At 37.8% G+C, this 24,101-nt stretch overlaps 2 protein-coding genes across 2 annotated transcripts; one reads left to right on the forward strand and one right to left on the reverse strand.

The window, feature by feature from the left end:
• Positions 1-12,421: 12,421 nt before the first annotated feature.
• LOC106673041 lies at positions 12,422-13,078 on the reverse strand. The gene has a single exon (XM_014404956.1). It carries the CDS (start codon positions 13,076-13,078, stop codon positions 12,422-12,424), a length of 657 nt encoding a protein of 218 aa, XP_014260442.1.
• A 10,196-nt stretch (positions 13,079-23,274) lies between these two features.
• LOC106673042 lies at positions 23,275-23,853 on the forward strand. The gene has a single exon (XM_014404957.1). It carries the CDS (start codon positions 23,275-23,277, stop codon positions 23,851-23,853), a length of 579 nt encoding a protein of 192 aa, XP_014260443.1.
• The last annotated feature ends 248 nt before the right edge of the window (positions 23,854-24,101 follow it).

The following is a 24,101-nucleotide window of genomic DNA, read 5'->3' on the forward strand; positions in this document are numbered from 1 at the left end:
AATTAATTTCCTGTCCTTATTGACATCGGTCTCCTACGATGGAGTACATCTCGCTCAGCGTATTGATTAACTAACGGCTACCATTACTAGATGGTAATTGTTCAAGCTTTCACGCTACCGTTAATAATTTTATATGTAAATACTATCTGTTTTAATTGTTGCGTCGAAGAATGCAGTTGTAAAAAACAAATAAAAGGTTAAAAAAAAATTAATTTCCTTGCGAAAAAATGACTAAGCTTACTTACAAATCTCTGAGAATTAACACTTGTTAAATATATTCCTACATAAAGATGGTTCTAAAATATCACCTTCAAATTTATCTCTTTCGAAACCTAGTCGATTGGTTGGTCACCAGTACAGGATTACATTAGCTCAACTACATAATTCCACAACCGAATCGCGGATTTGCGCGTATTCGAGGACGTTGTAATATTCAGTTAATTACCGGCCTCGAGTAAAGCACCCTCCGGTAGATTTGTTTTTAAACCCATTAGTGACGGTTTAATGGTGTTTTCCTCGATAAGTTATTGGATAAATCCGTTTATTAGGAAACAAGACGGCGAAACTGCGTGGGAGTTGAGCCTTAACATAATTTTCCACGGTTAAAAAGCGCACTAAGGTTATGTTTCTCCTTAATTACGTAAAAACGTTTAGGCGTTAAATTATTTCTTAGAAAGCTTGTCTTAAGTTCATAAACAATTAAAATATACATTTTTTTTTGAAAAATTTTATTTATGAAAATCAAATTCATGTCAGCATGATTCTACAAAGTACTTTATCAATGAAATTTACTTTTTCATATTCCGTTTTTGTTGTTATGAATTCTTAATTGTAAACTAAACAACCAATAACATGTGAAACAGGAATGCAGAAACTGTTATAGTTGATTCTATAACTTATCAACATTATGTAAAAAGAAGAATTTAGTATATAAACACACTTCGTTCAACTCGAGTAAACGTATTATCTAAGACTAATTAATAAATATAAGAAAAAATCGAGAAATAAAAAAAGATGTCACAGATTTGAGATTAAACAACAGAGAGACATGGCTGACAGAAAGCAAAAATTATGGCAGATATGAGGGAAAATGACGGAAAGCTATGCAGAAGTTGGTTAAATTTAAGTTGAGCACGACATTTCCAAACTGATTTATTTTTATTTTATTATTATTTATTATATTCAAGAGATACGAGTTTCATGTGAATTACATTATAAGTGGAACTGGACATTTTTAATTTAAAACACTGAACAGGGCGTGCGGGCAGCAATGATGGAGTGAGTGCGGTATTCAATCCTTTTTTGAAAAGATAGTTCCTACTCACAGTAACTAGTTTTTCAAAGATCCGGATTTCGAGCCCATAGCTCATCATCAGGTTGAAGGATTTCTACAACCACGTTTCCATGTTTAAATTTCGTACTATGTTCTCAGTTTTTTTTAATGTATTAAATTAAGGGTTAATTGGAAGCTTAAAAAAGCATTTAGAATTAAAAAGACCAAATTGAAGTTAAAAAGGGTTAATTTGAAATCCAAATGTTTAATTTGAAGAAAATAAGGATTCTTTTACGGATAGAAGCTCTAGAACAATTTGTTCTCCCCGAGCAACAGGTTCATAACAACACAGAACAGAGGAAATTTTTCACTACGATAATAATAATAATAATTTAAATTTAATTTAAAAACTTCACCCTCACTTGGCAACAAATCCGATATGAATCGGTTAATCTGTCCTCGTATTTTAAAACTGTAAAGTACACTCCTGGAATTTCTTTCCTTGCGTCAGAAAAAGGCGCAAATGCCATGTACGGTTTATAGAATTTGGACAATTAAGAAATAATTTCTTTAACTCCAAACTGATTTGTGGTTCCGGGAGTGAAATAAGGTCATTGGGACAGGAAAGTTACAGCTAGAGTACTTTCCTTTACTAAAAAACAGTAAGCAATATAATACAAAATAACACAACAATATTAATACTGTGAATTAATGTTTGCTAGTACTGAAAGGTAACTTCAAGGAGGAGAAACGTACACAACGGACAACGGATAACTTAAGAAGTTTGAACTTCGGCCCACACCCGATCCATCATCTCTTTTAATTACCTATTTATCGATCTTACGATTAATAATCTATACTTTGGAAAATTTTTCTAAAAATTTTGGTGTCCCAACTTTCGTTAAAGTTGCCAAGAACCAAAATCAGTGGAGCCGTTCGGCCGTAATTTTCATCGGCGTTTCGGGCGTTCACAATTATTTATATATTTCTCGAGCAGCTGCGTTTGCCGATAAATTTGATTCATATCGTATGTCTGTTCGTAAGACGAATCATGAAAAACCGAAGCCAACACTGCATCTGAAGGGTGGGAAAGCAGTTACGAGGCCTGCTTTAAAAAAAAGGGGACGATCGCATTCTCTTCTGTTTGACTTAAGGTGTTTTCCAGGCCGAATTGCCAAGGCACCTCCATATTTTCTGGTGGCATCAGGGAAGGCAGGAGTACGGAGGCCGTCAGAACCGAATTTTATTTTATATAGGTCCATTCTGTTTGAAATACCGCATTGCATTTTACTAGGAGGGCCGGCATTACGCCTCCAGTGAAACATTATTGAATATCGACTGTATTCCTTATGCCCTCTTCCCATAACAAAACGTAAATTATCTTAACGCCTTCTCTTGGCAACTCTCCCCTACCCACTTTGTGGCTCCGCCGACGGCAAATTTACTGCTCGGCCCGTGTGTTTTTGTTTGTCTTCCTTTTCTTTCTTCCCTCTTTTATAAAAGCTCTTGGATAAATAGGAACTCTTGGAGAAACTGGCCCCGCATATGGAGGGCAATGCGAAATTAGTTTTATAAAGCCGACATTGTTAACATTATATAACGACATGGCAGGCTTTTTTATGGGTTCGGTAAAAAATTCTCTGTTGGGAAAGTAGGCTGTCGCCCATGTTTAAATTTAAATGTTAAAATTAAAAAAAAATTAAATTTTAAACCTTTTTCCCAACTCGCCTCGTGGCTCTAGTTCATGATTTCAGATAAAGTGCAAAATGCTAAATGTAAACATGGCTTTGAGCCGTGAATTATTGTCTTTAAAAGATACGAAAGTAGCGTTTGACTATTGCAAAAAGTTTGAGAAATCTAGTGTAAGAATATATTAATAAATTAATGCTTATCAAAACGCTAGGAGAGAAAATATAAAAGAAGAAAAGAAAAGAAGAGATTAACATTGAAATCTATATTTCACTATATATTATATAAATTATATACGAGTATAAACATTGCGTTAAATAAATAATGTGATGACAATGCTAGGATGCAGGTGTTGCTCCTAGAATTGTCATCAGCACTCTCTCCCACTCTAGAAATTTTATAATGATTTTCATTTAACAAACAAGTTAGTCTGAAGCCAGATTTCCCGAAAGCATATCGACGAGATTGATTTAGATTCATAAAGTTCTGAATGTATATAAGCCTTTATTTGTAATTTCTTTGAATAAAAGTTTTTAAAAACACATTCGACCAAAGAAATTATTTAACTGGCGCAGTCGGACTGGACATGGTCGAAAGTTATAATCGAGTAACTTTCCGTTTCAACGGTTAATCGGCAATCGGACAATCAACGATCGGTGAAGAGTTCAAAGCATATGAACTTTACTCCCGGACAACGGCATCTAACTTCTAGACTCTCAGAACCAGCGAATATGGTCGTAGGAGCTCTCGTTTTTATGCAAGAAACATTTAAAATAATCTCATTTAAATTTGTAATATTATTAACATATTCTTAAAAAACGAAAATTTTTATTAATTGTTAACAAATATCCAAAACGGCTCTCCCAGAATTTAAAAGAGAATTTCTGGACATGGTCCCGGAATTCAATGGAGACCCAACTGTTCTTACGCGATTCATAAACATATCGCAACAATTAGTTAACACATTTGTAGATACTAACCACCCTAATAATTTCCAAAATGTATACCTGCTTTCAAGCTTAAGAAATAAGATAAAAGGTCCTGCAGCTCAAGGGATTGAAAATAGTAACGTGTCAAACTGGGCAGATTTAAAAACTGCATTGTTAGAGGGATTCGCCGACAAAAGGGACGCATTCACTCTCCAGATTGAAATCTCTAGACTAACACAACAGAACGAAAAAACGTATGAGCTATCAACGAGTACAGAACCTTTTAAACTTACAAATAGCGTATTTTAAGAACCATAATCCCCTTCAATCCAACACTTTAATTGATTATGCGAGAGGCGTCGCACTCCGTGTCTTACTATGAGGTCTAAAAGAACCCCTAGGCTCACTTATGCGCGTCTAGGAATCCAAGCAATTTCACAGAAGCATTAAATATCCTTACGAATGATTTTCAGTTTTTGAAAACTTTTCAGGAACCGGACAATTATCCGTCAAGGAAACCTCGATTTCAACCACCTATTAGACACCCAGCAAGATTGCCCAACGAATATACTAATTTCCCTCAAAACACAAAATCTAATACACAAAACTCACAAAACACCATGTTTGCCCCGCGAATTCAAGCCGCGAACGGACATGACATCAGACCGACACCCATGTCGACACAAAGTAGACAATCGTTCGGAGAACCCAATAATTTTTTCACGCAGCAAAATTCCAAATTCGGTCAACACCGTCCAAATTACACGGTAGAAGAAATTCATCACCTAAATAACCAGACAACCGCCACAGAAAATTCACAACACCAAAATCAATCGAGCTCGAAACCCATGGATCATTTTTTAGAAAACAAAAGCCTCTACCCGAGTACCACTTGACGAAAATTTTAAATAATAAAAAATTTCAATTCTCTCAAAATTTTAATTGATACAGGTAGTACAACATCCTTTATCAATCCTGAAATAGCACACATACATTTTAAAAAATCAATAAAATTAGACCCTTTTAAAATAACTTCGGCACACAGAACCTCGACCGAAAAATTTAGTACATTTATTCCATGTTCCGATCTATTCCAAATTAGCGGATTAAATTTAAAATTTGGAATATTTAAATTTTATGAAAAATTCGATCTCTTATTAGGCTTAGACGCTCTTACATATCTGAACGCTCGTATCGATCTTGAAAATAATCAGCTCGTCACGCACACACTACGTTGAAAATCTCATATCAAAAAACCAGTAACGAAACTGCAATATATAATATAGGCGCGAGGACAGAACAAATTATAAAAATACCCGTAAAAAATGTAAAATCCGGTGAAGCGATCGTTCCCCATATAAACAATAATAATTGCGAGATAAAAGAATGCCTAGTAAAAGTAGAGGATCATGAAGCGTTTTGCGTAGTTACAAATTTTAGTGATGTAAGTTCGGAATTTTTTTTTATTACATTTATTTGGTATTTACAACTACAAGTGATGTATTAAGTAAATATGTTCGTATATGTTGAATTATCATTTGAGGCTCTTGTAGGAGAAGTTGCCCAGTGGCCTGAAAAAATCAAAGCTATTAAACGATTTCCCATCCCGAAAACACAAAAAGAAATAAAATCTTTCCTAGGATTATTAGGCTACTATCGAAGATTTATCAAAATTTTGCAAATTTAACTAAACCTTTAACTAGATGTCTAAAAAAGGGATCAAAAGTAGATGCCAATAACGAAGAATATAAAAACTGTTTCGAAAAATGCAAAAATATCCTCAGTAACAGCCCCATTTTACAATACCCAGATTTTTCAAAACCTTTTAATTTAACTACAGATGCAAGTAACGTTCAAAACATAAAAAATGCAGACCTGCCCATCGCTTTTGCAAGTCGCACTTTAAACGAATCCGAAACTCATCTATCAACCATCGAAAAAGAGCTTTTAGCACTAGTCTGGGCTACTAAACAATTTACACCATATTTATTTTCAAAACATTTTATATTATATACCGATCACAAACCGTTACAATGGTTATTCTCCATAAAGGAGCCAAACTCGAAATTAATGAGATGGAGGTTGAAGCTAGAAGAATTTGATTTCGAGATAAAGCATTGCAAGGGCACTGAAAATACAGTCGCTGATGCGTTATCACGTGTCGAACTAAATGTGAATTATGCTGACACAGGAGACAAAGAAGTCGATGACTTCCTTACGCAATTCTTTCTAGAAAATCCAGACATCGCGGAAGAAGTTTTCCAAAACCCTAATGAAATACAGGAAAACCAATCAGTTATCGTAAATTTAGACGAACTAGAAAATGACAATGAAACTGACATTGAGACAGTTCACTCCAACGCGGAAGGAAATACGATAATAACCATCCCCATTATCGAAAGACCGGTTAATATCGGAAAAAACCAAATAATTGTCTCACTAGTAGAAAATAGTCCCACTAATCCGAAAATAATATAGTTAAATGAAAACAAAACAAGGCTCATAATTCAAATTTCATAAACAAACTTCGAATCAGACATTATTCAGAGTTCGTAAAAACATATATAGTCCCAAAAACAAAATACTCCCTTTTCTTCGAAAACGACATTTATGAACAATTTAGCTCCGTAATGGTAAAACACATTAAACACTCAGAACTCAAGTTTTTCAAACACACGACAAAATTAATAGACGTATTTTAGGAGGAAGAACAACTAGAAATCATTGAAAACTACCACACTGGAAAAACAAACCATAGAGGAATCGAGGAAACTACGGAAAGAATCAAACTTTTTTTTTCTTCTGGGGCTTCCGACATTTAGGTCATTTCAGCCCCATTAAGTCTATATTCTATATTCTATACCCGTTCAAACACAACATTCATACAAATAAATACATTCATACACTTAAATACATCCATACAGTACACTCATTCCGTTTGGTCGGTGGAGTACTTGATATTCCTCCACCGACCTACACTTAAACTAAACTAGATTGGGGTCGATGGGGTACTTTTATAAATATTCCGCCATCGACCCCGAACACACACTCACTNTATTGGCCAAACATGAGAAAATCAATTCAAAATTTCATCAACAGATGTGAGATCTGTAAAGTGACGAAATACGATAGAAGACCACTAAAACTCAAATTCAACATAACACCTAACCCTACTAAACCGTTCGAAATAATTCATATAGATACAGTAACTTTTGAAAAAACAAAATTCTTAACATTGATAGACACATTTTCAAAATACGCACAGGCTTATAGACTAAAATCTAATCAGGCTATAGAAATTGTAAATAAGTTAATAAAGTTTTTCTCTCATCATAATGTACCGAAACAAATTGTCATGGATAACGGAACAGAATTTAACAATTCTTTAGTAAAAGAACTGCTAGCACTTCACAAAATCCAAATTCATTTTACAAGTTCCCAACACCCGGAATCAAATGGACCAGTTGAACGTTTACACTCAACACTCCTGGAACATTTAAGAATACTAAACAATAGGGAAGAATTTAAGAAAGATTCAATCAGAGATAAAATGAACTATGCTATTTTAGCATATAACAACACAATTCATTCCTCCACGAACGCAAAACCAAGTAACATAATCAGCGGTCATATCGAAAATGACTCCCCGTTCGCACCAGACTTAGAAACTCAAATATACAACGACTACATAAACACCCACAAACAGAAAACTCTTTTATTATATCAAAAGATTAATGAACTAAATTCGAAAATCAAAGGAAAAACAAGCAAACAAAAAAACAAGCAAAGCTAAACCAAGAGAGAGAGAGAGAGAGAGAGAGAGAGAGAGAGAGAGAGAGAGAAGAATTACCTGATATCCCTGAAGAGGTACACATACGAAATAAACAAAAACAAAGTAAAACTAAAAACAAATATAAAAAACAAACGCTAAAATCAATAAACAGAACTCTGAAATTAGGAAACCTAAATGTACAAAACTATAATACACAGAGTAAAATCCACTTGTCAGATGTTCAAAGACCTAGGAAAACCACTCAAAAAATTGACGCTGTTCCAGGTCCATCCTCAGCTGTTACGCAAACGGACTGAATATCAAAAACATCACAACAAACCCTGGTATACTACCCATAAGCCTAGGAAAAGGGAAAATCCAACAAAAACACCACACTCTCATTCATTACTAAAATGTAACAGAATTAGACACCAAATTCAGTGAGTTAAACTTTAATTATTTGAAAATCTTTGAGCTAGGAAAAAACGACACTGATAAGGAAAAAATTAAATAATTATTTTAAAATTATTAATTATGAAGGCAGTGTAATAATCGAAAAACTAAATGCGTTAATTGTACAGAAAAAATTAGAATAAAAAGAGGAGTAATAAACCGTTTAGGATCCATTGTAAAATTCATACCAGGTAACTTAGACGCCTATGATGGCAAAAATTATGAAAAAATGTTAGCAGATATAAAGAATAGTGTAAATAACTTTAATTATCAATCAAATAGTCAATACTCTGTAAACAATATGTTATTAAAAATTATAAAGAATTGATTAAGGAAATAAATATTAATAATGTAGAATTAAAAAATAAAATTGTAGAACTTAATAATATCATTAGGGATAATAATAAGGACATTTATGTATTAGAATTAGAAAATATGCTTAACCAACTTGTTATATTATTTGAATTAATCTCTGATATGCTAAGGGAAATAGAAAATTCTATTGCATTTTCTAATCTAGGGAGACTACATCCCAGTATAATCAAACGTAGAGATATGTTTAATGAATTAAAGTAATTATTAAAACATTATCCCGGTGGATTTCCATTTGAACTAAAATTAGAGAATATCCTAAAACTTGAATCAATGGTAAAAACTAAATGTAAATATTATAACAATGAAATTGTGAACTATTTGTCGCTACCTGTAACGCAACAAACAGATTATGACCTGTATTGTCTACTTTCCATTCCATCTTGTTACAAAAACAAATTTATAACTGTGCTGGCAGAGTACAAATACTTTTTGAAGTCAAGGGACAATTCGATTATCCAACCACTGAAAAAACTGTGCCCTGAAATCAACGGAGTTTACCTTTGCTCCACCGAGGAGGAGGTTCATCAAGCAACACCTTGCGGCGAGAACATATTGCTTCATGAAAACATGGAACATTGCCAGATTGCTGACATCAAAATAGCCAACAATTTACTGCAACGAATTCCAGAAATTAACCAATACCTAGCAATTTTTGCGAAACCTGACACTATTAAAATAGAAACTTCAAGTGGCCTGGAAACGCATAAATTGAAAGGGTTGTTCCTAATAGATGCAGAAGACAGCACTCTATTATACAGGAACAAGGAGGTTAACCTACAGACCCGCACTTCTGGACGACCTCACTGGTTGATTGGCTTGTCGTTCCCAATGAAGAGAAAAGATGAAGAACCTGAACATCACCGTTCATCTACAAAAATTGGAAATGGACATACCAACGTTCACCCACAACATTCAAGAAACTCCAGCGGTACATGTTAATCCCAGCCTTTGGACTATCCTTCTGTATATAATTCTACCCGTCATATTAACTGTAATCACCATTATTTTGTATAGATATAAGAAAAGTATGTTAGCCTTAAGTAACCACAGGTGTGGTTCATTGCAAATGTAAAATAATATCTTAGCATAGAATAAGTTAGTTCAAATTTTTATAATTGTCATTTTTTCTTTTTCTTTCACGAGCTTCCAGGGAAGCACTCTCTAAGGGGGGAGGAGTTATATACGAGTATAAACATTGTGTTAAAAAAATAATGTGATGACAATGCTAGGATGCAGGTGTTGCTCCTAGAATTGTCATCAGCACTCTCTCCCACTCTAGAAATTTTAAAATGACTTTTATTTAACAAACAAGTTAGTCTGAAGCCAGATTTCCCGAAAGCATAACGACGAGAATTGATTTAGATTCGTAAGGTTGTAAATGTATATCAGCCTTTATTTGTAATTTCTGTGAATAAACACATTCGACCAAAAAAATTATTCAACTTATATATAGGTTTAAAACAATTTTATAACAAATTGAATTTTATGTTGTTATATTCATTCACATGATGATTTGGAATCTCAGTAATTTTAAAGTTTTTAGGCATTTTTCTCTCGCCCACGTTTTTCTTATAGCCGCCCATCAATCTCGTTCACAGCAGGGGCTCATCTCTCACGCACCTTTTCCGTCCATTATTCTTGATAATTATTTACTCCGCCCTTTCTATAAATTTGTTGCAATTTATATTTTTTTCGTAATTTAACCTAGTTTTGTATAGAAAGCATAAAAAATTTCGGTAAAGATTTTTTTTTTTGCTGGGGCTTTCGACATCCACCGCAGAGCGATTCCTACGGAATACCGCCTGATACTGGCTGTAACATCCCTTTGTCTCCAGGTGCCAGGTCAAACGACCGTTCACCATAGACTCCAGGATTTTGCTCAAGCAGGTTGTCAACGAAATCGGTCTGTAACTCGTAGCCAGGCTTGGATCCCTATCCTCTTTAAGGATAGGCATGATAAGCGCTTCTCGCAAACGATCGGGGTAAGAGCCCGAATCCCATATGTTGTTGAACAAGGCCAACAAGCGCCGCTTCGCACCCTGGGGAAGGTGGCGAAGCATCTCATATGGGATACCGTCACACCCGGGGCTTGAATTCCGGGTGCGCCCCAACGCGGACTCGAACTCTTCCATCGTCAGAGGCATGTCGTACGCTTCATTGGTGCCGCCGCCGAAGTCGATCTCAGTGCGTTCCGTCTCTGTTTTCCTTTGTCGGAATGTATCAGAATATGCTTCGGAACTGGACACCGCGGTGAAATGCCGCGCCAGTTCTTCAGCAACCTCCGAGGCTTCCGTCACACTCCCGCGTTCGGTGGTCAATATCGGTACCGACGGAGATCTGGATCGGCCAGTGAGTGCTCTGACCCTTTCCCATACTTCTCTGGCGGAGGTGTGGCAGGTCATCTCAGATACATACCTCGCCAGGCTGTCCTTTTGGGCTTGGGACAAGGTACGCCTCTCTCTAGCCCTTTTTACTTTAACGTTTGCAAGGTTCTCCTCCGTCGGATGTCTTCTAAACCGCCGGAATGCTCGCTTCTTCACCGCGTGTGCACGGCTGCAGGCATCGCTCCACCAAGGAACCGGTGGCCTACAAGTAGACCCACCGGTCCTGGGGATGGATCTGCCCGCAGCGCGGTTGATCTCCCGCTCAAAGAGGAGGAGATCCGTGTCGACATCCCCTGTTAACTGAGGTGCCGACACCATCGCAGAGAAAAGCTCCCAATCCGCAAGCTTCAGGCTCCACTTCGTGGGATTATGTTACACTCCTCTCGAGACGGAACTCCTCAACACTATCGGAAAGTGGTCACTCAGGTGGGGGTCCCCTAATGGAGACCATTCTAACCGGGTGGCCAGGGATGTTGAGGCTAACGACAGGTCGATCGCGCTAAATTGGCCTGTGCTAAAATCATTATATGCAGCAAAGCCGGTGTTTAAGAAGACCGGGTCAGACTCCCCTATTAGGTTGCCATCTATCTCCCTCTAGCTTCTGTTCGCATCGACCCCCACCATGTGTTGTGCGAATTAAAATCGCCCAACACCAAAACTGGCGGGGGCAGCTGCTCGACCAGGGCAGTGACCTCACTGCTGTGCCGCGATCCATTTGGAGGGAGATAGACGGAACACAGAGTGAGGTTCATCGGTGCCGCTATCCTCGCTGTGATCGCCTGTATTTCCGTGTTTATCCTCACCTCATGTACCGGTACGTTTTCTCTTATTAATATGGCCACTCCTCCATGCGCCCTACCGCCCGGATCCGGCTGGTTTTATACCCCCTCAGTTCGAGGCGCGCCTCCGGGCGGATTCGGGTTTCTTGTAGGAGTATCGCCATCGGTACATGTTCCCTGACCATTAACTGCAGCATTTGTTTTTTGTTATTTATACCCCTGCAGTTCCATTGCAGAATGGACTCCATTAGTCGCTTCCTTTTTTCTTTCTCATGTTCGATCTGGGTCGACCCTTCTGCCACCCCTTTTTCCTCCTTGCCGGAGCATCAGTGGCTGCTGAAAAAGTAACTGACCCAGACGTTGCTTCTAAGTCCGTCACCCAGTTTATACGGGACGGACTTGACGGAGTAATAGCTTCCGGCACGGGAAGCGGAAGCTTAGGTGGGGGCATCGTCGTCCCCGTGGTGTTTGGCTGCTTTTCCAGGCTGGCCTTGACACTATGTGCTGGGGACGTTTGTGAAGAGGATGTAATCATCCTTTTGGCGTGGGTGGCGTTGGCCACCATTAATTTTGCCCCCGGTGCAGACAGGGGGGCATTGGCGGAGGCAACTTCCTTAGGAGCCGTCGGCCCCAGAGTAGGACGTGCTGCTGCCTGGGCATACGTCCCCGCGTTGCCCCTTCTCTCAACAACTATCCTGGCCTCTCTAAAATTCATATTATTGAGGACTTTTAATTTTTGTATTTCTCGTTCTTTCAATAACACAGGACTATCGGGTGATCGCGAGGTATGATTGCCGCTGCAATTTACGCACGTGGGGGTTGGCACATCCGGATTCTTTCGGATGCCCCTCCATACCACACTCGCAGACCTCATGGGGAGATTTACATCTCAGGGAGATATGCCCAAATCTTTGGCACCTGTAACATCTCTGGGGGCTAGGGATGTATGGTCGGACCCTTAATTTATAAAAAGCAGCTTTTATTTCATCGGGGCACCTTGGCATGTCAAAGGTGAGGATCAGACTCGCCGATGGGACAACATGTCCATTCCGGCGAGTATTCATCCTCCTCACCTCTAGTACCCCCTGGTCCTCAAGGCCTTCTTTTATATCAGTGACGCTACTATTCATAAGATCATGACACATTACTACCCCTCTTGAGGTATTCAACCTATAATGAGGGGTGACCTCAACCTCATATCCAGCAAGGGTCTTTAATTTTGTAAGCTTCTCATCATTGCGTTTTCCTATTACACCAATACATATTTTCCCATCCCGGCTCTTGGTTACAGAGCTAGTGTTGCCAAGATTTTCTTTTATGCTCTTGTGAAGGAGAAAAGGGCACGTAAATTTAAAATCTCCTTCTCTCCTTGCAACGTTGAAATATCGCGTCACAAACGTCTCGGTAAGAAGAGTAATCCCCATGCTTTCCCCGGATTTTTTGTAGTAGGGAATTGAGGGAGAGTTAGGGTGTTAATAGGGGGAGTTGGATTAGGAGGGGGTGTTGTTGTTGGGCTGGTTGGGCCCAGGTTGAGCGGAGTAGGCACTTTTACTCCTGGGTTATTTTCTTTCATTTTCATTATTAATCGGCTATTGTGTTTTGTCTGTACGGTTGTATTGTGACATGTGTATACAGTTCTCTGCCTTTGGAGTCGACCTCCCGGCCGGCTCGAGTTATTGTCCAGTCGCCCCACAACCTGTGTGGCCTCGAGAGGGCCCGCCGCGACGCCCAGCACGGTAACCATCCAGTCGCCAGCTGGCAGTACTAGGCATCACAACATTATACACGAGGTGATAGGACAGCCTCCCCGGTGGCTATTCCGGGGTTCGGGTCCCTGTACTACCTCGCGGCCCGGGAGTGCCGTAACCCAGTTTTCCTCCTGTACCCTCACAGGCGCAGGGTTCATGGACACTCAAAGAGACCGGGAGATCGCCACCTCCAGATGAAAACTGTGTGTTGTTTGTGGGGTGTGTTGTTCACGGTAATTTGCGTTTGTTATATTCGGGTTCCGAGGCCCTTGGCCGCGTGCAGCGGCCTGTGTGTTTGTGGTTGCATGCTGACGGAGGCCCAGACACCATCCAAGTCCCCCGCCCTCACGCCACCTAGTGTTAGGTGTGGCGGAGTTATGTACGTACTGGGTCGCCAATCACAGGATGTGAGATTTTTAGTTCGTCTCAAGAACCTTCCTAGGAACGGTTGCCCTAAGGTGTATATAATGTAAATGTACTTGTGTCAGTGTAGGTGTATGGGTGTGTTATGTATGTGGACGCAGTTTACCGTCATGCCCGGGAGTAGGTAAAGATTATTGTTAATGAAAGTAAATTACTAAACAAAGTTAATTGACACCAGAAAGCCTAAAATTATTATTATTTATTTTTTAATTGAAAACATGAACAACATTCTGAAAAAGTTAGACACGTATACGTAGTCAGTTAAAGAATTTCATAAAATTTCAATTTGGAAAATAATATATTTATTGATCACTAGATAAATCTTTCTTTGAGTTACCCCATTTTTTATCAATGCATTTAATTTACATATGGAACAAAAAATAGGGGCTCATTACGTAATTTTATATATATATATATATATATATATATATATATATATATTGGCTTTATACTTCTACTTATTTGTGATCACATCTTCCTCATTTTGTCAGTCAGAAACATTTTATCTCTACACGAATATTGTTACACAATAGAACACGCCTCGCTGAATTTGTGCGAGATCATTATCGCCTTCTCCGGATTGCCAGCAGATATATGTCTAATTGGCTGACGAGCCGAGCGAATGCTTACTGAAAATAAATCCTTCCGATCTGCACTAGAAAATTGTTGTATACATCCAAAATATCCAGACATAAAATTTAATATAGGTTGTATACAGGTACAATAAGCTAGAAGGCTGGAGTTCCTCGGGAGCACAAACCCCTTTTCCTAGTATCCCTAGCCTATTAGTAATATGGATTGTATGCTTGATTTTATAAATGGGCTGCTTTGTTTGAAACAAGATTGTCAGCTAATGGAAATACCGAAGAGGACCTATTATCATTCGTGCATGACCATAAAGCAAATAGTTTTTGTTTCACATAAAGGTAAACTTCGCTTTTTATGTTTAGTTTCCTCTAATAATGGATGTTTAAAATCACTTAGATTAATTTTTTTTTCAATGTTCGTCGCTATCACGTCGAACTGGTCAATATAAAAAATGGTGCTTTTCAGAAATGTAAAAAACATATTTTTGTAATGAATTTGAACCTTTTTAGTGCTGTTAATTCCTTACAGGAAATTAGAAAAATTATAATAAACAAAATAAAATAACTTTATAAACTCTTAGAAAATCAACAAATACCACAAATACAGTTTATATATATTTTCTTCCCATTTGTACTCTTCTTTATGGCAGGATTGTGATTAAGCAGTTTACTTACAAAACAAAAGTCTAAATGTATGTGTACAAATAAAAAGTTTAATTGGAAGAAAGATAAAAATGCTTTGTATGCCTCATCATGGAGAATTGACACCCTGTAACACCGATTACAAAAGAGGGCCTTACAAAAGAGTTTGAGACACTTTCGTATATAGAAAACAATGAGTAACGTTGACAAAACTCCTGCGATCTTATTCACCTAAAGGGCTACCCTCACAACATCACACAAGACTGATAGAAAATGAAAAAATATAATGGACTGATACGGTAAAATACTCAAGAGTTCAACTGGATGGAAGAACTTCCTTCACAGAGCACATTAATGCAGTTGCTAACAAATGCAAAGGTTTAACGGGACAGTTATTTCCCTTGTTAAATCTTCCCTTTCAGCACTCAGTGTTTAGAATAAATAATTATTACACAAAGTACAGGGAAAACCTGTACGCAGCCGCAGGGTGGAGTTTTATCTCTAACACAAACCTTTAAAAAGTTGCAAAGAATGCAGAATAAATTTCTAAAATTATATGCACAAAGAAGTACACCGATATGCAAACTGCATAAGGTCACAAATAAGCCCTACAATAAGGATTGTGTAATATACTATGTTGACGACTTTTATGAAAGTGTGGCGATTAGTGACCGTTAGTCGATAATTTTTCAGAAATCGTGAGATGCGGTCTGGTGAGATGAAGGTTTAAAAAAAAAACATTTTCTTTATCGTGCCAACGTTTCGATCTTCATTGAGATCATCTTTAGGACCAGGTATTTACAAACATTGTTTAAATTTAACAAATACATGTAGGATGTGGAAAAAAGTGAATTTATACAATGCAAAATATATTTTTTATATTCAATCAAAATATTTCTACTCACTCAAAGTCTTTGTCTTCTGTGTAATTGTGCCATTCTTGCGAGTCGTGTTATATAAACATAAAACTGCAATATCTCAACGGCAATCTTAACACGACTTGTCCCGTATGTATTTTTCTTCGCATGTGACAATTGGTTCAAAAAGCATCTCTACTTTGTACCGTAAAAGCAATGAAAGGTAAATATTTAGACGCAGAAGCTTGTTGCCTTCGGTCCATTTATGAGGATCTTATTTGCTCACCTTCCATGTCCTCCCAAGTTGATGTAAGCTAGAATGAATGGTTTCGTCGCTTTCATTGAACACTGGCGAGCTGACATGTTTCTCTCGAACTAAGTTGAAAACAGAAGGTTTCCCAGTCCATGGTTCATCTTCAATCCAAACAAACTTTTTGAATAACATTGAGGGCTGTGCGCGCACTTATTGTTGCGTACCGACGCTGTGGAAATTTTACGATCTACCTCGACCGCCCTTGTACCACACAAAAATGCATAAAATAAGCACGCACGAATTAAGGATTAATGTAATTAAATTGTTAATTGTTTTACAAGCTATGCTCAAGAAAATATTTTCTTCGTGTTCAAGAAACTTTTCATTATGAACTGACGCATTATCCTGTTGGTATTAAGGGATTTAACATCTAATTCTCCTATGTAAATATAAATGTTGATTAACGATATTAAAACAATAACAAATGAACAACAGCAAGAACATTTCTGGTATATTTTTATTTAGAAGGAGTGCTCTTGTCTAATATATAATTAAAATCTAAATAAAATAAAGCTTACTTACAATATCTTTGGGGATATAACAACTTATGACCGAACACTTTTGAAGTTATACGAGATCAATTTTGCTGTAAACTGTATTCACCATTGCCGGAAAATATCACCCGCAACAGTGTGAATTATTTCCGCAGCATTACTTCCAGCGCAGCGACGAAAATCGCAGAAACGAGAGAGTGGAAAATAGTAAAAATTAAAAAGTTGGCTTTCTTCTTGTTCTTGTTTCTTCTTCTTTCTTCTTGAATTAATAACTAACCATATTATTTTAATGGGCAAACTAAACAGTTTTTCTACCCCTTATTATTTTTGACGAGAATGTATGGACAGTCATCGCCTAACTTTCGTGCGGAATTTTAGGAAACCCGAAGGGTTTTTTATAAAAATCAGGAAAAGGGTCCCACTTTTGCCCTCTTCTCTTAATAAACAAGAGGCGTTTGTTTTCACCGGGGGATTATGTAAATTAAATTATGCAGATTATAAATGCTTGTTCCATATTTTTTGAACTGGAGTGTTTTCTTCTAAATGATATTTCCTTGTACGTAATAATTAAAAAAGTTTCGAAAGTTTTAAAAAATTAAATACGTTGATTAGGATAAATTAATCCTAATTATTACTTGTTAAAATGCCTTTGCACACAACCCCATAAAATCGTGTTCTTAAAACAAAATTTATTGTATATTTAAATTTTGCATTCTACTGCGAATAACTCGGGATTCAGGATCGTAAGTAGTATTTTTCCTTGAGATAGCAAATTCAAAGCAGAATCAATATGGGTCCAAAAACATTAGGAGAAATGAAGGAACTCCAGAGATGTAAGACACAGCAAATTCAAGATTAAAAGCTCTCCAAACAGGCAAGGACATGTAGTGAGACAAATTAGTAGGGGATACTCAGTACTCTAGGGTGCTTTATAATCGTTACTGGCATTTAGAAGACACTTAAAGAACTTGGGTATATGTAATGCAACTAGTCCATTTTTGGACTAGTCCAGTTTGTAGATTATCCAACGGAAGGAAAAAACTGCCACCTTCAATGGAAATATAGGGTACCAAGAAAAAAAGGGTTGCAGCAATACCAGTCAATGACCATTACTTCTTTAGAAAAGGATTAAGTCAATTGAATTGAACCAAGGAAGCTACACTGCTTGAAGAATATAATCTCAGCATGTTAGCATTTCTACATTATTTTTATCATCAATGCAAAGAAGAACTTGTTGAAAACTAGTTAGAGAAAAAATGGTAACCCAATGCGGTGCCATATTTTTAACACGAGAATGCCCGTTTTCCACCATTAAAAACGGGTTTAATTATCAAACTTTATAACGTGAACTCACCGTCGTACTATAAGTAAAGAACAAAGGATACAAATTAATTAGTTTTCGTGGTCTGCTTGACCAATTAATATCTTTCAATTAATTAAGGTTTTTAGTTGAGATAAAAAAGTCAATGTCACGAGCGGGATTCGAACGCACGACCTTCGGCTAGATACGCCGCTACACTACCACCTGAGCTATCGTGACTTCGATCCACTAAAAAAATGGCAAAAAGAAGGGAAAATTCAAAAGGTGGGGTTGAGATGGGAAGTTGGTGTCCGTGGGTTCGAATCCCGCTAATGACATTGACTTATTGATCTCAACTAAAAACCTTAATTAATTGAAATGAAACAAAGTTCTCGCGAGGTGGAAGGTGCCAATTCCCCTTAATATACATATGGGATCGGAAGTTAGCTCAACCTTGGGTCCAGTCACATGAATGGATTTATATATTCGATAAATGAATTTTTGTTTTAAAATCAATTTTTAAAAACAAGAGGTTTTATTTTTCTTAAAGACCGCGGGCAAGGTTTTTTATTAAAATGTTTAAAAACATTAAATTTTTAATTGATTAATCTTTTTATGAGAGATTTTTGGTTGAAATGAAAACGTTATTGCCACGGACGGGTTTCGAACCCACGACCTTCGACTAAATACCCCGGTGCTCTTCTAACACATGAGCTATATATGGTAGAGCAGCGGCGTATTTAGCCGAAGTTCGTGGGTTCGAATTCCGCTCGTGGCAATAACTTTTTCATTTCAACCAAAAACCGTACATAAAAAGAATAATTAATTGAAAGAAGTAATTTGGTCAATAGAATATAATGGATTAAATTTTTAATTTAATTACAGACAATACCATCGATGCACATGGATAAATTATTGTAAACACTTAATGGCTATTTATGGTGTATAATTTCATGAAATGGACAGACTGACAATAGTTTTTTTTCTGTCTGTTTCTTTTTAAATTTATATTTAATTTATGCAAAAACAAACGGTTTTCTATAATATCTATGTTAGCCTAACCCTACGTAAACTGCATATGCTGAAAGTATTATCCCAACTTTCCTTGTGTGGTACAACAGGGATTATTCTCGATCAAAGCTTTAAGCTGTTCGACGTCGGCTTTACTAAAAGTTGTTTCGACTCAGGAGAAAAATCTTTTCCCCGGGCAACTTCTAAAATCCCCATTTACAAATCGGCATAACTAACTTTTGTCTATATTAAACAAAACAGTTGTACTTTATTATAAAAACGAATTTAAACAAACTCAGCCTTGTGAAATAAATGAGTGGTTTTAGTTTCTGAAATATCGATGGGTGTGCAACCGTAGAGAAAATTTCGATATTTTTACTCATATTTTTATAGATAGAATTACTTATTTATTTGAAGATAATTAAAATATTAATATTAAAGAAATTAAACTACTACAGTGGTTCTAAGATGCTTAGTCATAATGCAAAATTTTCACATAGATTTCGTAAACAAGCTGAATAATTAGATAATGAACCAAAACATTTCAAATAAAATTGTTCATATACAATTTTGTTTTTAAATTAGCATTTATCCTCGCTCGGAGAATGCTGAACATCTCGTATTTCACATAATTTAACTCGGAGTTCAACAGGAAGATTATTAAAAAAATATAAATCTTTAAGGAACGGAAATGGATGTTATAAAAATAGATTAATTTATTACACTGTGTTCTTCAAAGATTTATACGATTTTTATCGATTCTCCCGAACGGGCCTCCATTATACATGAACTTTACCACTCTCAACTTGACGTGCCCTTAACCAATCAGAGACGAATAGAAAGATCAAAAACATTCTTCCAATATATCTTTCCTGTACATTGAAATCATTGTTCACTGAAAGACACAAGAAAGACTTACTTCGATATGAGTTTAAAGTGTAGTCTGATAAGTTGATTATATTTCTGTTCACTTGCTCTTAACTACGTAGTAACTTATTCCATAAAAAAGTAGATACATTTTTAACTGGAAGGTAATGAATACGATTTATGTAGATAATTTGTAATATATAGTATGATAGATATAAATATATGAAAACATAAATCGTATTCATTAGCTCAAAAAAACTAAAAATGTGAACGTAGACTAAAAAAATGTTAAAGTTTTTTTTCCATAGTGTCATTGGTTTAAGAGCAAAATCAGCCCGGCCACATAAAAAAGATACCCTGTATATATATTATTTTTTCTGTTTTGTGAAAAAAAATGTTCTTGGAAAAAATCTATAAAAATATATGTATACAGGGTATCTTTTTTTAGATGGCCCGGCTGATTTTGCTCTTTCTTAAACCAATGACGCTATGGGAAAAAACGTGTTTAACATTTTTTAGTCTAGGTTCAAATTTATACCTTTTTTGGGGGAAAATTGAACAGGGTACCTCATCCCCAGTTCAATTTCAAAATTTCAAATAGGACCCGGCATCCTGACAAATCATTTTGAAGTATTTGTTACGCAGAAAACTATGGCGCAATCGGATTTTAAATGGGACAAAAAATGACGAAGCTATGGCAAAAAGAAATCGGCAGCGAAATTTCGTCGAGATGCTGAATATATTAATGTATGTTCGCGAAAATTCGAATTCCTCTTTCCGAAATTTTAGAAGGCTTTTAGATTATGGAAAAAAATTCGTACTTTTTTCATCATCAGGTGGTTCACAGTATGATCGTTTGATGTGGACTTCTCGGAAATTAATTAATGGGGCTTTATTTCTACGAAATGTAAATAGTGCTCAGTTCGTCAATTTTTTGGCGGTAGCCGAGTGGTTAGCATGAGAGACTCTCACGCCGCGGTCGTGGGTTCGATTCCCACCGTCGCCTCTGGCCCTTTTTTCCCGATAACCCCCAATTTGAACACACAAGAATTCGTACTATGGCTAATATGCAAGATCATAAGGCCAATAAAAAAAATCTTATTTCCACGAATTTTAAATCGTGTTCAGTTCCTCAATTTTTTAAGGGAAGTTGTACCAACACTATTAGATGATGTTCCTCTGCATCAATGATAAAGAATGATTCTCCAGCTTGATCGATGCACCGTACACATTTTTTTGCAGGTGAGAGGTTGTCTGAATCGTTACATCCGAGATAATAAATTTTTAGTTAATGTAACTGAAATTATAAAATGGATGAGAACCAGAGGGACCAACCTCGCCACCTGAGATTTAAATTGTAATTTTTAGTTATCTGATAGGTTTTGTTCGTTATGTATTTTGTTCAAGGTTCAATGTTTAATTAGAGAAAAGTATCATAATATGATTTTATTTTAACATTATAGAATGAAATTTTGCGAGTAAAATGTGGGATGCTAGCATGATTAATGATGATTCTGGGCTGTTAGCATCTCAGTTTAAGATATAATAAAGCATAAATATGTTTAAGATATTATTTATTGAGACAATTCATAAAAAAGATTCTGCCTGTCTTAAATCACAAAAGACGTCCTCTAGAAACAGAAAATAATAATAAAATATATTTGTAAATTTGTTTTGATTTAATTTTTGAAGCGTTTTAGAAACAAGCTACAAACACGTTTAAAGTAGTATGGTAACTTTTGTCATTGAGGATGGCTTAACGCATTGGGTGTCGTGGAAGAGAGGGTCAAACCAATTTATTAAAATTTTTCATGCCATTATCAATTTAAAAGAAATGGGTTTTGCCCGGAACCGATAACGTGGCAAATATGCGTTTGACGCCCTTATCATCAACTGCGGTACATTTAAGTACGATTATAGGCTGAAATATGAATCCCCTAGATCTAGTGATTATGAAAACTGCTGAATGCAAAAAAAAAGGTTGTTTTTATTAATTTGTTTACAATAACATTGCAATAATATATTACTTGTTCTGAAAATCATACATTCCCCCTCTTTATAAGTGTTCAATAAAAAATGACTCCCCTTTTTGTATTTTGTTATACTATGATACTTATTATAACAAGTTGAAAGAGCCTACCGGGCATGAGGGTAAACTGCGTCCACATACATAACACACCTATACACCTACACTGACATAAGTACATTTACATTATATATACCGTAGGGCTACCGTCCCTAGGATGGTTCTTGAGACGAACTCAAAGTCTCACGTCCTGGGATTGGCGAGCCAGTACGGACATAACTCCGCCAAACCTAACACTTGGTGGAGTGAGGGCGGGAGACTTGGACGGTGTTCGGTCTTCCGTCAGCATGTCACCACCAACACACAGGCCGATGCACGCGGCCAAGGGCCTCGGAACCCGAAGAAAACAAACGCAAATCACCGTGCACATCACACCACACCAACAACCCGGGCCGCGAGGTAGTACAGGGACCCGAACCCCGGAATAGCCACCGGGGAGGCTGTCCTATCACCTCGTGTATAAGGGCACGATGCCTAGTACTGCCAGCTGGCGACTGGATGGTTACCGTGCTGGGCATCGCGGCGGGCGCTCTCGAGGCCACACGGTTTGTGGGGCGCGTGGGGTATCGCTCGAGCGGGCCGGGGACCGACCCCAAAGGCTGAGAACTGTACACACATGTCACAATACATCCTTACAGACAAAACACAATAAATGATGAAAATGAAAAAGAAAGAAAATAATCTAGGAGTAAAAGTGCCTACTCCGCCTAACCCGGGCCCGACCAGCCCGACAACACCCCCTCCTATCCCAACACCACCACCTCTCCCAACTCCTTTCTCAATCCCACCGAAGGATTTGCTTCCCTCTACTTCCCAGACCCACGCCCCCCCATCCACTGCAAACCCTTCAACCACCTCTCCTCAACCATCCACTCCTTCTCATACGTTGGAGGATGAAGGCTTCGTTCCTGTTGCTGGGAAAGAAAAAGAATTCCCACCAACTCGCCAAAGAGTGCAACAAGAACAGAGAATGTACCTGTGTCTCCTTTGACACCGGCACAAAAAAAGAGAAAAGAAGTAATAGTAGAGAAGAAGGAAAAGAAAGAAAAGAAAAAGAATTCGCGAAATGGTGCCTCGTCGCTGGGTCTCGGGAACATGGGAATTACTCCTCTCGCTGAGGCATACCAGAGAGGTACTATAATGTAGCAAGGAAAGAGGGAGATTTTAAATCCACATGCCCTTTCCATCTACACAAGGAAATAAAGAAGATAGGGAAAACAAACTCTATCACAAAAAGTAGAGATGGAAAAATATGCATAGGAGTGACTGGGAAAGAAATCGAGGCAAAACTGATGTCATTAAAGGCGCTTGCTGGACATGAGGTCGAGGTTACCCCTCATCAAAGGTTGAACACCTCTAGAGGGGTAGTAGTATGCCGTGACCTCATGAATAGCAGCGTCGATGACATCAAAGAAGGCCTAGAGGACCAGGGTGTTTTGGAGGTGAGGAGGATGAACATTCGCCGGAACAGACAAATTGTCCCTTCCGCGAGTCTAATCCTCACTTTCAACGCCCCGCGATGCCCAGACGAAATAAGAGCAGCGTTCTACAAATTGAAAGTCCGCCCTTATATCCCACATCCGCAAAGGTGCTATCGTTGCCAGAAATTTGTTCATATCTCCCTGCGATGTAAATCCGCGCAGGAAGTGTGTGAGTGTGGGAGGGAAGAACACCCAAAAGAATCTGCGTGCTCAGACCCTCCCACTTGCGTGAACTGCGGGGGATGCCACACGGCTCGATCCGCCAGCTGCCCCGTCCTCTCGAAAGAACGAGAGGTACAGAAATTAAAAACAATAGATAAAATGAGCTTTCGTGAGGCCAGGGCAGTGGTCGAAAGTAAGGGCTTTGAGGGAAATATGCCCAAGCAGTAGCTCGTCCCGCTCCTGGGCCGTGCGTCCTGGAGCAAACCCTGGCGGCTGATCCTCAGAGAGGAGAAGTCGCCAAAGCCCTTGGCCCCCCCAGCAACATCCTCTTCCCAAATGTCCCCGGCACGGGGAGTCGAGGCTGTTCGTGGGAGGCAGCCCGACAAGCCAGGGGCGAACATGCCCCCACCAAAGCTGCCGCCTTCCTTGGCGGTAGCTTCAATTTCAACAGGTCCGTCCGGCCATGATTGGGTGAC

This window comes from Cimex lectularius, unplaced genomic scaffold (genome assembly GCF_000648675.2).
Source record: "Cimex lectularius strain Harlan isolate CLEC.00 unplaced genomic scaffold, Clec_2.1 scaffold494, whole genome shotgun sequence".
NCBI lineage: Eukaryota > Metazoa > Arthropoda > Insecta > Hemiptera > Cimicidae > Cimex > Cimex lectularius.